At 51.7% G+C, this 15,701-nt stretch overlaps 5 protein-coding genes and 1 non-coding gene across 6 annotated transcripts; 3 read left to right on the forward strand and 3 right to left on the reverse strand.

Annotated features, from left to right (window-relative positions):
* Window positions 1-704: 704 nt before the first annotated feature.
* Window positions 705-4,611, reverse strand: QC761_700480 (uncharacterized protein). The gene is made up of 2 exons (XM_062881632.1): window positions 3,520-4,611; window positions 705-3,450 (listed from the first exon to the last, which is right to left on the reverse strand). The coding sequence occupies exons 1-2, from the start codon at window positions 3,705-3,707 to the stop codon at window positions 1,254-1,256; spliced, it is 2,385 nt and encodes a 794-aa protein (XP_062728915.1). The 5' UTR covers window positions 3,708-4,611; the 3' UTR covers window positions 705-1,253.
* Window positions 4,612-6,563: 1,952 nt separating this feature from the next.
* QC761_700470 (uncharacterized protein) lies at window positions 6,564-7,208 on the forward strand (the record flags this gene model as incomplete). The annotated part of the gene is made up of 1 exon (XM_062881631.1): window positions 6,564-7,208. One exon carries the CDS (start codon window positions 6,564-6,566, stop codon window positions 7,206-7,208), a length of 645 nt encoding a protein of 214 aa, XP_062728916.1.
* Window positions 7,209-7,710: 502 nt separating this feature from the next.
* Window positions 7,711-8,970, reverse strand: QC761_700460 (uncharacterized protein; the record flags this gene model as incomplete). Its single annotated transcript, XM_062881630.1, has 1 exon — window positions 7,711-8,970. The coding sequence occupies one exon, from the start codon at window positions 8,968-8,970 to the stop codon at window positions 7,711-7,713; it is 1,260 nt and encodes a 419-aa protein (XP_062728917.1).
* Window positions 8,971-10,059: 1,089 nt separating this feature from the next.
* On the reverse strand, window positions 10,060-12,525 carry QC761_700450 (uncharacterized protein). Its single transcript, XM_062881629.1, is given in 8 exon segments — window positions 10,060-10,304; window positions 10,361-10,570; window positions 10,578-10,624; window positions 10,635-10,783; window positions 10,807-11,132; window positions 11,206-11,446; window positions 11,545-12,025; window positions 12,093-12,525. Coding segments are annotated over 8 exon segments (1,821 nt in total). The 5' UTR covers window positions 12,257-12,525; the 3' UTR covers window positions 10,060-10,101.
* A 703-nt stretch (window positions 12,526-13,228) lies between these two features.
* QC761_0113530 lies at window positions 13,229-13,316 on the forward strand. Its single transcript has one exon. It is a non-coding gene; the product is annotated as a tRNA-Lys (tRNA).
* Window positions 13,317-13,546: 230 nt separating this feature from the next.
* QC761_700445 (uncharacterized protein) lies at window positions 13,547-15,262 on the forward strand. Its single transcript, XM_062881628.1, has 2 exons — window positions 13,547-14,576; window positions 14,631-15,262. The coding sequence occupies exons 1-2, from the start codon at window positions 13,896-13,898 to the stop codon at window positions 15,042-15,044; spliced, it is 1,095 nt and encodes a 364-aa protein (XP_062728919.1). The 5' UTR covers window positions 13,547-13,895; the 3' UTR covers window positions 15,045-15,262.
* Window positions 15,263-15,701: the final 439 nt, after the last annotated feature.

A 15,701-nucleotide genomic window follows, 5' to 3' on the forward strand; every position in this document is an offset into this window, starting at 1 on the left:
TATTAGTTGTTTTTAACTACGGTAATTTTTTCAAGTTTAACAATATTTAATTATGAAACTATCAAAATATATTATTTTAAGCTAAAGTTATATGTAAGGTACATTTGTAACTATGCTCAAATTAGTAATTGAGACCAATAAAGTTATAATATTACTTTTATCATTTAACTTTATATTAATAGTATATAGATCTATTTTTTCAAATTTTACATTTTAAATTAGAAAAACATACTTGATATTTAAATGTTAAGAGCTACTAGTAGCTTTTATACAGATTTTAATGGAAAAAATATTTACTTAAAAATATATATATAAATTTTTATTAAATAAAAATCCATAAAGTCTGCGGTTTTAAATTACTATTTTTAAGCTTTTAAACTACTTTTTAAAACTCTTAGTGGATTATTTATACCCTTGCTCGCTTTAAAATTACATTGGAATTTTGCAAGGTTTTATGTAGATTTTGTGTAAGTGCCCAGTCGCGCAACTGCCTGGTCAGTCTACCTAGAGAACAAGCATTAGCTAGCTGAGCAGATCTTCGATAGGAAAACCCCGAGCCTAGTTTAGTGTAGCAAAGAATTTCCAGAACCCAAGAAAACAAGACGAAGTTACGACTGGGGCCTTTTTGGCACGAGCTTGTTGCCTTCTGGGGAGATCAGGAGGTCTTGGCCGATGACGGCACGGTCAGAGCGACAACACATCCTCGCCAGGCCCTCGACGTGTGTGAACAAAGTAAATGATCAAGTATTCTATTTCGCCCATGAGAGAAGCAGGGACTCATCCTCTGCCTTCTCATGTCTGCTTAATGGACCTCTCCCCGCTCTTGCCCCGACAATAACCATCTCTTTCGAGATTGGCGATGCCGCCGGCCATGTCCCCTCCCATCTGGCTAGCGGCATGATATAAACAAAGCCAAACGAAGATTAACAAAAAAAGGGGAATATGTGAAAAAGCCAAAAACCCGAAAATGTTTTGCCCAACACCGCCGCTTGCCTTTTGCCGCAAATGGATAATATTATACACACGTCTCCACCGGGCCCCATTTAACAGCCCTGTTCATATGTAACCACCGACGACGTTGAAAACAAGACGTGAAAAAGGAAATGGTTGTCAGGTCATGACACAGGCGTGGGCAGGAAAATCATCTCCCTTCAACGGTGGCATCTCCACCGCTCCCAAAACAGAAATAGGCAGCAAAACGCAGAACCGAGGTATCCAAGCGACGACACAAAGGAAAATCCCCCATCCATGGGTCAACAACTGCTCAGAACTGACGTCTGGAAAGTCAAGTTCATGCCCTCTGGGCCTGCCTCTCCTCCCATCGGGCCACCTCCTGCACCCAAAGGACTTTGAGCCCGTTTTCTGCCCCTTCCTGAGCCAGATCTTCTTCCCATCAAGCCATCCAACAGCCGGCCGTGATCTGCCCAGCCAAACGATGTTCCGCCTCCTGCATGGCCATGACAATGTCCGTGGTCTTGTCCCTCCAAGCCGTAGTACAGCCCGTGATGCTTGGTGCTGCTCGTTAATAAATGCAAACCCTTGCACTGATTTGCAACGCCCTGTTTGACAAGGTTCTGGATTGACCTCTCGCTCCCATCAAAAACATTGGCATAGGGGAAGATGATGCTCCTCTCGCTGACGAGTTTGCTCTGATCAAAGGCCCCTTGCTCCAGCAACAACACGGCGCAACGGAGATAGCGAGCTTCCATGTGGATGTCGGATCGGACATCGGTTCTCTGGATGGCGTATTTGACCAGCTGGAGAGGAGTGTTGCCGCAGTTGTTGAACACGTTAACATTGGCACCTTTTCCACAAAGGAACTGGACGGCGGTCACAATGCCGAACTCGGATGCGTAGTGGAGTGCTGTGTTGCCCTCTGTATCCCGTTTCGCAAGGAAGGCGTGAAGTTCAAAGTCTGGCGCCTTCGAGGCCGTCTCGAATATGGACTCTAGTTTCTTGTTCAAGTCGGTGTCGGCAAAACCCGTTCTTCCCGCAGCGGCCCGGCGCAAAAGCTTCATAATTGGTGATCTACGGACGTGCTGGGCTGAACTATCGTTGGGGTCATTCATAGTCATGACTTCTTGGTGGTGGTGGGGTAGCGAGTAGAGACTGTCGGATCCGCAAGTCGAGTTGTCGCCCGTCGATGGGGCCTTTGAGTCGGAGAATTCGGGGAGGTAACGACGAATGAACTCGACTTCGTCGCCAAATATTCTGGCTAATTTAGGGGCCGTCCTCTCCAGATTCCGCCTCACGCTGTGCCATAGCCTCTCTCCATCTGCCGCCTTGCTGGCAACCAAAAACCGAGCAGCACCGTGTCCAACTTCGCGAAATACGTAGTACAATGTTTCGATCGGAAACTCCTCCTTGGCGACAATGTGGTGCAGGAATGTGTGCTTCTCGCCGTCTCGAAGACAAAAGTCGAATCCCCTGGACCGCAAGACACGTATGAGGTTCAGGAAAGACACCGGTCTAAGCCTGGGTTGGCTTGGTGGAGCGTAGACATGAAGAAATGTTTCTCCCCGTTGGTTGACCATCTGAAGATCGTCCGTATGCCTAATGATCAGTAGCAATAGCGAAACACGCGCACCCCACCGCGCAGCCACATGAAGTAGCGAGTTGCCATACTTGTCCACCATGTTAGCCTCTTCATCTGTTACCGAGAAGTTGGTAAACGCCGAGTTCTCGGTTGCTTGTGCGTCAATGGCCCTTGATAACCGCTCGTGAACGCACACGGCGCCTGTCCTGTCTTCGCCATTGTAATAATTAGAACAGCACATCTCAAGCAGGGCCTTGTTGAGTTCTTCCGTGGTTGGGTTGACTGTCGAGTATTTCGGCTTGAAGAGACCGTTGGTGGCCTTGGTTCCCTTGAACGGCTTGCGGGGCTTGTCTTGAAGTGAGGCCAGAAACTCCTCCCGTGTCATCCTGCTCAGCGCTGTGTTGGCCCCCGTGTTGTTCAGGTTGATGCGCCTCGACGACGCTGAAGAGGACGAGCGGGCCAGACTCGATATGCCTGACGAGATGCTGGAAAGAACCGAGGCCCATGATCTTCGTTTGGCCGATGGCGTCAGTGACGATGCGCGTGACGGCGACTTGTCTCGCATGTAGGTATCGGAGGTGTCTGGGGAGTCGGCTGAGCTGGCGCTGGCAATCGCCAGCGGCGATGAGTCGGGCGAGTCGGACTGTTTGATGGTGACGCTGGTATCCGAGCCCTCGGCGTAAAACCCGGTCTGCGCGTCAGAGAACACTGAGGCACTCATGGGATCGGGATAGCTGCGTGATCGCGCTGCTTCTAGCCGTTGGCGGGCCCTCCTGTTCCTCATCCGCCGCTCCTCCCGAACCGACCTCAGGAAACGAACTCTGACGAGCATGGTGGTCATGTCTCTGGGCCTCCAATCATCGATTCGGCGGTCTGGTAGCAAGTTTTTGAGGTGCTTGTGAGTGTTGCGCTGCCTGTGACACAGTCATGTCTTGTTAGCCACACCTTGGCCGCCATGCATGTCGTGGATAGGGGGTGCGCACCTGGGATCAAACGTGCCATCTTTGAGGCGCTCAAGGATGCGAACGAGTGGTAATTTTTCGCTTTGTGTACAGACATAGAGGCGCAACAATTTCTTTTGCTTTTCAACCGGCCATGGCTTTTCGCGGCGCCCTCGTCGGATGGCCGGTTTCCCATTGCTGCTGCCAGCAGCCGTTTTGACGTCGGCCATCCTCTGTCCAGTCCTCTCTCTCGGCCGGTGGTTCGTCTAAAGCACAGTTCGTCCGTCTGTCACCCCTTCTCCACCTGATGCTTGTGTTCCAGTTTGCGAGTCGTAAGTTTCGACTCCAGGTCTGAGGAGGGATCGGCTGCGAATGATTGTCAATCTCGACCATCCACACTCGGCAGCCTCGTCGGGGATCCCTGGTAATCGCTGCTGTGTTCGGCCGGTCTGGTTGTGGTCGGACAGGCGGTGTTAGTGTCGGGTAGTTGAGGTTTATGGCACGGGGGTATATTGACGACGATAGCACCGGGAGTATGTGTGACGATGAGGCTTTCGGGACTGGCTGCAGTTTAAGACGCTCAGCTTGAGATTCCAGTGGTCCCAGAGGCCAAAACTGGTGCGTTCTCGCGGGGACGTAGCTTTCCCCAATCGGTTCTAGAAGGCTGCCAGGCCCAGTCACCGGAAGTGAGCCTTGGCTGCTGTGGGAAGTCCCCCTCGCTACTGTACACGCCGGAATGGCGAAATGGAACCCCCGCTCTGCCCCAGAATCTGGATCCTAATTTCCACCACTGAAGCACCACTGGGGTGCTGAGCTGAGGTGGTGAGCCTGCCGGACCGGCAGTGATAGAGACCTATGATGCTACCAGTATTTGTCACTCTAAGCACTGTCCGAGCGTGTTTGTCGAGCTATCGGGTGACTAGTGATTTGGTAACAGCAACTGGACCTCCTGGGAAGAAGAAAAGGAAGGATTATGGTGTGGGGAGAAGTTGACCAAATGCCGGCTCGTTTCGCATCCCCTTGCGATTCTATTCGTCTTGCTGTCCTTCCATTGCAGGTTCTGCGCAACTGCAACCCCCGCCAAACGGGACAACAGCGAAAGAGGCATGGCTCGGGCAAGGCGACATGGGCGAGGGTCGCTGTGGTGTTGACAGGCTCTGGCTGGGCGAGATGGTTCCTGGCATGACCGTCCCTTGGCAAGTGTTGGCACGCCTGGCAGCTGTTGACGCTGGTTTGGCAGGTTAAACGAGAACTCCCAGCTGGGCCAATCAGCAGCCAGTAATTGCATTGCTGCGCCCCACAGTGTCCGAGCACATTGCGATTGGGACCTCGCTTCTTCTTTTTCGGACTAACATCCACCTCCTCAAGCCAAGGTCAACTGCAAGGACAATGAACAGCATCACCATTCACAGACAACAGACAACAGCTGGGAGAGAGCATCTCAGTCACAGCATGATATGAAATTCAAGGCGGCGACAGCTTCAAACATCTGACCGATCGTCGCTTTTCCGACATAACCGCAGGGCAAGAGCAGAGACCCTCTGCAGCAGATGAAGGGGCGGGAGATGCGCAAAGAAGATTGAACGTTGGTTTCAACAGGTCCTTGGATTGATTGGGACATGCACGGGACGAAATCTGCGCCAAGAACCGCACTTTTCAATGCAAACATTTTTTCAACACTGCATCACCAACACCCACCATCCATCATCCATCACCATCATCTTTTCTGTCTTGTCCCTTTTTTTTCTTGGCCATTTCTTCGGTTCCTTCGGAGCTGGACTGCCGAACATGGGTGCGGAAAACGGAGGCCCGAAACAACGTCACAGTCCGGAAGAGTTCTCCGAACCGTCACTGACTGCGGGTCCATCTGGTCTGGTCTTGTCGGGACAACCATGACATGTAGGGCTGACGGTCCCCGGGTGCCGCCATCCGAAAACGATATCCTCGCCGATCCATCACTTCTTGTGTTGGTCTTTGGTTATCAACAGCTTTCCACGTGGTCTGGCGATGGCGGCACATTCTCTACATTTTCTTTGGTGTTGATACGTCGTAGAGGAATCTGACAAGTGTCAGAAGAGGTGTCACAGCGCATGCTGTGTGCCCACTGAGAGCCTACCCGAGACAAGTCTACATATACATTACACCCTGCTGTTTGGCTGGCTTTATATCGAAATACTGTCACACGGTAATGATATTCCGTTCTTTACCCCAAGCCTGTCATGAATATTCGATGTTTGCCATTCCCATAACTACATACAACCCGGAGGCGACAAGCCACACCACCAAATGATCGCGATTTAGCCGCTTCGACTTCCAATGAGGGACACTGTGTTTCCTCCTGGACAGTGCAGACAGTCAATTGCACTCACCTCTCACATCCTGCAAAGAAATCGCTTGCTTCTTCCATCGGGTGAAGATGGCACCATACTTTTTATCGGGACTTTTTGCAACACGAGCTTGTTGGTGGACCGCAGCACTCAAAGTGGAAACTATCATTAAATAAAGCACGACGACAGGCATCTCCCTGGCGACCTTCCACCGGACGGCGCGGATACGGCCACTGACTCGCAGGGCTTTCAGCATGTCCCATACTCAGAGATAAGCTGAAGGTATTCCCGACCTGCTGTTGTCAAGCCGCATAATCTCGATAGTGGCAGGGGCGGCACAAATCCGTGGACATGCCCACGCTGACCAAGCATGATGGTAGGGGTCAGTGTCCCTATCAGGCGTGATGCCGGCGCAATACACCTTCGTACCCGCGCCTGAAGCACCACCGTCGCAACAAGCCCACAGTGGGGTGTTGCCTCTCTCGTGTCTTGTGGTGATCAGTGGAGAGTTTTGACGCACTGCCGGCCTGCCGGTTTCCAGCTGCTGGCTGACGTGACTGGTTGGAGAAAACTTCCATTTTCAGCGTGTTTATTAAATCTTGTCCCTCCTTCAACCACCTCCTTCAACTTCATTACGGTTCACCACCTTCCAGTCTTTACGGTATTTCACGTTGTTTTCCAACAAAAACAGCAACCACACATTCGTTCTTCATACATACACTCGTTAGTATACTTTTTACAAAACCAACCACGGCCATAATGCGCTCCTCCACCATTTCCGTCCTCCTCGGCGCTGCCTCCATGGTCGCTGCCATCCAGATCACCTCCCCCTCCAAGAACGACGTTGTCGACCTCTCGGCCGGCGTCAAGGTCGAGTGGTCCACCGTCAACACCGACCCTGACTCGGCTCACCTCTTCCTCGTCAACATGGCCTCGGGCCACACCCCCTACAACAAGGACCTCGGTGAGGTCGACCTCTCGACCGGCTCCATCGTGATCACTGAGAAGGACGTCCCTGAGGACGGCGCCTTCCAATTCAACTTCCAGAGCGTTAAGCAGAACAACATGGGCATCCTCGCCCAGAGCGAGCAGTTTGAGAACAAGAAGGAGGAGGGCAAGGACAAGGACGAGACCACCACCAAGGCCACCACCACCACTGGAGGTGCCAAGACCACATTGACCACTGCCACCACTGCTACCGCCGCTACCACCACTGGCGCCGATTCCGAGGACACCGACGATGAGGAGACCGAGACCAGCAGCACTTCTACTGGCACCTCCACCGGTACCGCTGCTGCTGCTTCTGGCACTTCTTCGGAGACCCCTGAGAGCGGTGCTGCTGGTCTTGCTGTCAAGGGCACCATGCTCGCCCTCGTTGCTGGTGTCTTGGCTGTCGTTGCCTAAGTCTTCGGAGAGTGAATACCACTGTCCCTGTCAAGGGGTCATGTCAACTTTGAGGTTGGGTGTGAAGAAAGCGGTCCTGGGGAAAAGGGCCAGGGAGTTGGGTGCGTGAGCTCTGGAGAGGTCATAGTCGTTGATGTAATGACATAATAATGAGAGTTCATGCATTTGGTGTTTTACGAACTCTGTCATCTTCTGGCGCTTTGCGTGTGATAATGGGTACATGGATTGGGATATGTAATGAGAAACACTTTGGATTAGATATAGACAATACTTGACTTGTATTTGACGAAACAGAGGAGTCAGCTATAACGATTGCCATTGGTGTACTTCTCAATATCAACCTTACATGTTCCTTTGAGACGCATCGAGGCGGCGTCAAGGGGGCACAGCATGTGATCGGCAGTCGACATTTCCAGAAACACATCATCCATAGAATTACGAGTAGCATGCTGAGAAGCTTCCACGCCACCGCCTTCTCTGCCCAAAGCCTCCCCTATGCCTCTCAAGTCTCAATCGTCGTCACAGGCACAACAACAAAATTGTCAAAGCTCATATTCACCACCGTGTTGGCAGCAGTAGACCGAACCTCCAGCTGCAACACATTGCGCGTCGGGTTCGCATGGCAATCAAAAGTACTGCTCCTCTGCATCCAGTCAAACGCCGCCCCATTGCCTGAGTGCATCGTGGTAACGCCAACCTTGACCGACCACCCGACACCGCTTTGGTTGTTAGTCGTGAGCTTGGTGTCATAGTACAGCCTGTACCTTACACCTGCGACACAGGTGATGGTCTGGCCGTATGTCAGGCTGGACGGCCCACGGGGGTGGACGTTGTAGCCGGTGTAGAGGTGGAGGAAGTGTCTGCCTTGGGAGGTGATGTGGTTGGTGGTTGTTCCGACGGAAGAGGTTCCGCCGCTGCCAGTGGTGGCGAGGATGTTCCATCCTCGGAGGCTGTTGCCTTCGAAATTGCCATTCTTGATGGGTGACGCCGCTGCGGCAACGGTTGGGCAGGCGGAGGCGGAGGCAGAAGCGGTTGAGGTGACGGTTGTAGTGAAGGAAGAGACCTGGATCGAGGTTTCAAGCTGGATTTGGGTATGAGTCTCAGTCTCGACTTGTGTCTGGATGAGGGTGGCGGTTTGAGTCTGGATATGGGTCTCAACCAGAGTCTGGGTCTGGGTCTCAACCTCAGTTTGGGTTTGTATGAGAGTCTCAGTCTCAGTCAGAGTCTGGGTTTGAGTCTCGGTGTGAAGCTGGGTATCGGTGTGGAAATGAGTGTCGGTTTGGAGGTGGGTGTCGGTCTGGACATGAGTGTGGGTCTCCGTCTCAATGAGGACCTCGGTGATGGTCGAGACAAGAGTCTCCGCAGTCGCTGTCTCGGTCACAGTCTCCACAACAGGAGGAAGCGTGGCAGTTTGGGTCTCCGTGACAGTGGCAACATCTTGCGAGGCGGTGTGGATGGTTGTCTGAACCACGACCTGGGTGATGGTGGACACAATGGTCATGGCAGCAGGGCAATCGGTGGCAGCTGATGTGATGGTCTCGTCAATGGTGGTGATATCGGTCGGCGCCGAGGTGTCCGTCTCGACAGTGAACTCGGAAGAAATCTCAGTCCCAGTGGGATCAGAAGAGGGCTCGGTCTCTCTAGGGTCGATCAAGGTAGCCGACTCGGTAGCAGAGACGTATGAAGTGACAGCGCTCGCGGTGACAGTTGTGATGCCGATGCAAGAGCAGGCCGAGGTAGCCTCATCAGGCGAGATGGACATTGCGTCCAAGCAGCTATCGTGCCGCTTGAACCTCCCATGCCCCTTCCCATGATTTTCCTTTCCCTTTCCATGATGATCTCTGCCCTTGCCCTTGCTCTCTTTCCCCTTAGCCTTCCCCGTAGCCTTGGGCTTCTTGGAGCAAGTTTTATGCGAAGGGGTTGCGGCCAAGGTGCTGGTACGATCGATTTGTCAGTAATGTTCTTGGGTGAAGATACCAGTAACTGTTCGGACTTACACGGTAGGCGTGACGGTGATCGCGGCGGTAGTTTGCAAGACACCTGTGCAGAAGGCGCTGGCAGCATCGACGGACTGGATGAAGCACCGATGCACATTGTCCTCATGACACGCACCATCTTCTCCACGCTTGATATTCTTATTGGAGACACCACGGGCTGGACTGGCCATGACACTTCCGGCGAGGAGAAGGCCGCCAACTAGAGCAAAAGAAAGATACATGACTGTGTTGGCGGTTGAAAGAACGACTGAGGTAAGATGATATTCAAAGGAATGGATGGGTTGGTGAACGAATGTCAACCTTAAACCCTACGTTCAGGCAGAGAACAGCTAGAAAATGAAGGAACAGAGTGACTTCGAAAGAGCAACATGTCCCAGAAGACTTCGAAGTCCATTTTATAAAGGTCTCTCAATCCCCATGACCGTGAACGCCAAGCTATCAATCTGCTAAAGTATGTGCAGGCCTCCTTTTCAGGGTCCCAACCCTAGATATGCATGACATGAGTCTCTCTGCAGTCTCCCTGACGCAGCCATGAGGCACAATGGCCTAGGGTCCTCGAGATGGATGTGAATTCCCCTTGCCCATTTTTTCACCGCACTCACAAGATGTCCTCACTGCTTGTCTTCTCTCAGACAAGTCGCTTAACTGCCTGGCACACCCACACAAATGCCTGTGACTGCCGCTATAGTACCACTCCGTAATTTCTCATAGTAGGCGCACTGCGCTAAAGAACCATCAGCATCAACGCCAAAGATACGGATTTGGACAGCAATGCGATTCTCTCCACTGACACTAAAACGAAGAGGGACTCGCTTGGCTGGGCATCGGCCCCGCAAAGACTTGAAAGAATCAGATCAGCATTGCGTTGTTTTCAGAGACTACATAAAAGGTCCTTATCATCTATTTTTGGAAGTAGTGGTGTGCAACACCAGTTTACCTTCCACCCAGAGTACTCTTGCAGATGGTATAGTCCCGGGGCCATGCTCACACACAGCCAAGACAACGTCGAACATGGCGTGATAGAGCATGGCATAAATCGAGCAAGCCAAACTCAAAGAACCAAATATGGCCATGGGGAGAAAAGACAACAAGAAATGATCTGTAAACCAGGTGTTACTTTCAATGTCAAGTTCTCCGCAGTCCGGAGACTCTTACCAAAGAACCATCGCCTTCGACACATCGTCTCCCAAACCTCCGTCTCCAACAGACGCTCTGGTCCATCACATCTCCAAGGTCCACGACTTCTAAATTTAGGGTTTACATTCACCCCCAATGCCCAAGCAATGGCCAACCTCCACTCCCTTCGTTCCCATGACCTCTTGACAATCTCTGCGAACCCAACTGCGGAGTTATATCCAATGCTAGCTGGTACATATAGCTCTCATGATCGTTACCATATCCGATCCGGCTATCCTTGCCCTATAACAACCTGTAGTGCGGCTCATCCTCCGGCCTCAACTCAGGCACCCTCTCTGGAACCATGATGCTCAGGATCCACAACTGAGCCTGCATCTCCGCCAACGGCGGGATCGCCCCTAGACTTGGTCTCAAGAACCCATGAATTTCACTGTTGGGTCTCTGTTGTGCCAGATATTTCTCACGTTGGCCTCTTCTGCTGTGGGGTAGTGATCTCTGTCCAGAAAAGGAAAGGTTTGCTTGTAGCCTATGCAGCAGATGACAATGTCGGGCTTGATATTCCCGTCTTTGACCCTCTGAAACTTCGGCCGTCCATTGTCTTGAAAGTGTATCTCTCCGTCGGAGGAGACTGACTCGGGCCAAGGGGCCAAGCCAATCTGTCGACCATTGGTGGAAGGTACGGGCGACTGGATGATATCGGAGCGGATGCGGTCGACAAGACTTCTTTTGGAGTTGAGACGATAGGGGTACGAGATGTAGGGAGATGCTTTGCTGCTCTTGTTGAAGAAAACTGCAATGAAGAGATCAGTCTGAGAGTTCTCAAGGTACCCGGTCTAGCTATTGAAAAAGGGAGAAAAGCTTACTTTTGCTAACATGGTTCTTCTCTGGGGAAGGTTCTCCGACAATCTGGTCAAAACCTCCTGAAGTTCCGGTGTTCAGCCACAGTATTCCTTTGACGTACCAGTCGTAGAATGTCCAGAGGGCATTGGAGTTGCGCAACAGAGGGTGGACATAGGCTGTGTCGAAGAGACTTGCTCGGGCATTGTCCAATGGCACTGTTAGAGTGCATTGAGTGTACCCCCAAGGACAGAAAACAAGACGGGACTGAGGTTTCTCTGAGACTACAGTGTCAGTAAAGACCAATTACCAACGGGAATGCCGCCCTCTTGAGTGTCAGGAAAATCCAAATATGGCGGACCAACCTTGGGTGCAAAATGGAAGCCACTGCGGTGGCACATTACAACCTGCTTGGTGGGTGAGGTAACGGCCAGGTACGCTATATCTGCTCCTGTCTCGCCGCTTCCAAGCACCATGATTGTCTTATTAGTTCCAAACTGTGAGCGGGATTTGAACTGGGATGAATGCATCACCAAGGGCACATGGTCCTCCAGCCCCGGGATTTCGGGCAGGTTAGGGGTAACATGCAGGCCAGAGCATGCTGCAATCGCATCACAAGTCCAACTCTTTTGCTTCCCCGTTCCTTTGGCTGAATACGTAATTGTATGACCCTTGCCTTTGATGTTGGGCTTCACCAATACCACAGTGGTGGAGAGTTTGATTTGGGACCAAAGCTTGAATTTGTCGCAGTACTCGTGAAGATACTTGACGTAGCGCTCGGCAGAGACGAAGTTGGAGTCCTCGTCACGGAGACGGAAGTCTGAGAAGGAAGTAAGCTGCTTAAAACTGACAAGCTGTGAATTTTGCCTATGTTAGCCTTGTGAGTTAAGTGTGCCGTGGAGACTCAACAGACCTCGGCATCTTCATAGGTCCTGGCTTGAAATGTGCCACCGATGGTGTTTTCGCTCTCGAATAACAGTGCTTCCATGGCTCATTGCCGAGAAAAGTGTGAGCAGAAACAAATATTTCAGAGTAACTAGTCCTGAAGGACCTGCTCCGATGACTGCAACCTTTCATGTTTACAAAGCGGCCGTTATTCGGTATTCACAGACCCAGAAAGAAAGAGGAGAGCAGGGGAACAAAAGGTTTAAGTGTAGTGAAGAAAGGGGCATAGTAAATACATGTAGTCTCAACAGTTCTTTCTAATCTTTCCACTCAACATTCAACGGCTATGATGCGTGATACCGGCCGCATGATGGTCAAAAGTGCGAGGACTCGATCACCCCAATTTGAGTATTTCTACTCAGGTTGGTGTTGTTTCCCAAACAGAAGAATAGAACGACCTGCGGTCAGCAATATGAGTTCTTGGTATGGAGACGATTGTTATCAAGAGGTATTACTCATGAATATGCATAACACATCCTGCATTTCAGGGGGGGGGGCTATGAGTCAAGTCCGGCTTGACTTGACCGTCAAGTCAAGGAAGCAAGTCAAGCCAAGCTGGCCTTTTTTCTGGCCAAGTCAAATCAAGCCCTTTTATTGGCTTAACTTACAGATCTAGCAAGCCGCTTAGGCCTATATATATAGGTACCGGCCAAAAGTCTAGCCAGGATTCCGGCCAAGGCTCCGGGCGGGAGGGTCCGGGCCCGGAACCAGTGTTCCGGCTCTATACTCTCGGGCCGAAAAAACACTTGGGGATTTCTAAGTTCGGCTTGTTAAGTTAAGTTGGTGATGGCGTCAAGCAAGCCAGGCCTGAGGAGCCTCAAGACAGCCAAGCCGAGGCCTCGGCTTGCTTGACTTGGCTCATTGCCCACCCTGCTGCATTCCATCATTACCTTAAGAAATGGTGTCTGAACCCTCGAATACCTCTTAACCACTGCCCCATTACTTGATCCGATGACTTCCACGGCGATGACTCTATGGCTTAAGCCATGAGGGGAGGTTCGGTTAACTGTTCCACACCCTCCCTTCCTCCGTAATTCAAAAAAAAGGAGGAAGAAAACCAAAAAAAAGACCAAGATCAAAAAGCAAGATAGACGACGGGAATTGAGCCCGACGTGGGGGTCGAACCCACAACCTTGAGATGACGGAGGAACTCCTTAAGAGTCTCACGCTCTACCGATTGAGCTAGCCGGGCGGGCTCGTGTGCCTACCAGGATTTGGTGTGATTGTGAGCAGAATCTGGGATTGACACTGGCATTGGAGATATTTTTGTGTGTCCTTGAAGCTTCTCTGTCTCTAGGGCTAAGTGGGGGTCAAAGCTCGTGGCGCAAGTGTGGCCGGTCAAGTGGGGCGGGGCGGGTGTGTGCCAGGCTTCCACCCACTGGACTGGAAATCAGTCAGCCGCTGACGGTAGCAGGGGCTGGTCTTTTGCCCAGTCGCTTCGAGTGGTGAAGCACTCGCCAAGAAGATATGAATAGACGGCATCAAGATCTCAACTCCATCCATCGTCGAACATGTCATCCCCGATCCTGGCTCAGGGAACTGCTCACTATCGGTTGGCATCAGTTTCCGACGGCCTTCAACTACTGCCTGTCCAACACCGCCCGGATGATCTACCAAAGGAATTCACGATGCTTGCCAGCGCACAGGGGAAGGGTAAAGATTATGGATTGGGCTTTAAAGACATAAAATGATGCCTTTCCATCCCCATTTCTGACATTGAAGCAGCATCTCAACCTTCCATCTCAACCATCCCATTCGACACTCGGTCACCATGGGCTTCTCCCTCACCTCCCTCCTCGCTACGGCGTCTTTGGCCCTCGCGATTCCACAAGACTTCCAGATTGGAGAACGGGCCCCAGTCAGCACCATCGACATCCGATACCGACATGACAAAGTCACCAACAAATACGCTCTCACTGTCTTGGACAAAGATACACACCAAGTTCTTGCTCGTGTTTGCGATAAATCCATCAGATCGGGTGCCTTTTCGGCCCTGCCTATCCATGTTGATGCCGACGGTGAAGCCTTTGGGACCATCACTGTCGGATCTCGCACCCATGCAATCGGGCACCGCTCACGCCAAGTTGACTGCTGGAGCATGTACAGCAATCGTGCCGCCACAGTGACCTGCCATGTGTCTCTCAGGCACTTGCCGGCACTGGATTTTGATGCGTTAGCTCACGACACACCGGCGCCACCCTGTTTCGACAACTTTCCCTTGGTAGAGCAAAGCGATGTGGATGGGACTCCCTCCAACGTCACCCAGCTCGAGCTTGCCCAACATGAAATTGGTAACGAGGGGTTGGAGACCGTCCAGGCCCAGGACCAACTTCCGTCACACCCAACCTTGCGTGCCAGGCAAGGTTCCATTCTCCGCTGCCCTCCTTACCGCGAGGCCAGACTGGTCGGCGATGGCAACCCCCATCAGAACTACTTTCATGTTCAAATGACGGTAAGCTTGCATTCTTCTTCTCACTATGGCCAACCTCGCTAACCAATCTTGCAGAGCAAAGGAAGATGCGGCGACGGCGACTGCGAGATCAGCTACGAAATTTCGGAGACTAAAACCTTCTCATGGACAGCGTCCGCCTCCATTGCTGGCTGGATCTCTGGTGGATTTGCTGTCGAAAAGTCGCACTCGTTCGCAGAGAATTTCAATTGCGTCGGCAAGGAGGGGCATGACACGAATGTCTGCGTGTGGCAGAAGATCGCACACACAGCGTATACCGTCCAGAACTATATCGTATACCCCTGTTCCAAAAAAGCAGTCCCTGATGGAGACCCCTTCATTCTCTGGTCTCCCAACGCAAACAACGTTGGGAGCGAGTACTATTGCGTCAGGAACACATGCCGCGCAGGCAAAGGCGATAATTGGTGGGACAAAAGCCCAAGCAGGCCGGGGGGACCTCGCGACTGGTAGCCCGCGGTTCATTACTGTTTTCGGGTGTTTGGAGTTTTGGTAGAGGAAGAGCATGTTTAAGTTCATTTGTATCCTGTATATATGGTGGATCGGTAATCAACCACTCTAATAGGAGGGGGCTGTGGCTCTCCGGCAAGCACATGATTACAAGCCATTAGCCCCATCCAAGCTACGCAATGAAAGCTTGAACAACGTGGTTCAAGGCACTTAGACTACTCCATCTTTTCTTGATTGTTTCACAAGTGAAACGACTCCTTTCAGTTTCCCCGCCAACTTCCAGTTGTGAGCCAAGTACAACAACTTGCTGAACCAAGGCTGCGGCCAACCCCAGCGACACCATGCCGGTCTGAATCAGTAGGCCAGTGTGGTAACCGCTTGATATGTCATTGGCTCTGTATTACCACGTCCCCACCATCATTCCAGTGTTAGCGCTCATCACCCACATGGCGATGCTGATGCTCTCTCTTGAGAGTCGTGGCAGTTGAGCTGGAGCCAGGTGTTATGAACCGGATGATATCCGACAGCAAATGCATTAATCACTGTCCACAAACCCCAACGGCTCCATGTACCAACACCGGCCTGCAGCGAACTCCCAGCTACCAAGGCTATGAGATAGCATAGCTAACCGGCAGCGACAGTCAGCCCTCGCTTGTTGGT

The sequence above is a fragment of the Podospora bellae-mahoneyi genome, chromosome 7, assembly GCF_035222275.1.
Source record: "Podospora bellae-mahoneyi strain CBS 112042 chromosome 7, whole genome shotgun sequence".
Taxonomy (NCBI): domain Eukaryota; kingdom Fungi; phylum Ascomycota; class Sordariomycetes; order Sordariales; family Podosporaceae; genus Podospora; species Podospora bellae-mahoneyi.

Bases quoted from the DNA above. Each gene is read 5' to 3' on its own strand.
- QC761_700480 (XM_062881632.1), bottom strand. From the start codon at position 3,707: ATGGCCGACGTCAAAACGGCTGCTGGCAGCAGCAATGGGAAACCGGCC. The intron at 3,451-3,519 runs GTGCGCACCCCC...ACTGTGTCACAG, and splicing joins GATGGCACGTTTGATCCCAG to GCAGCGCAACACTCACAAGC.
- QC761_700445 (XM_062881628.1), top strand. From the start codon at position 13,896: ATGGGCTTCTCCCTCACCTCCCTCCTCGCTACGGCGTCTTTGGCCCTC. The intron at 14,577-14,630 runs GTAAGCTTGCAT...CCAATCTTGCAG, and splicing joins ACTTTCATGTTCAAATGACG to AGCAAAGGAAGATGCGGCGA.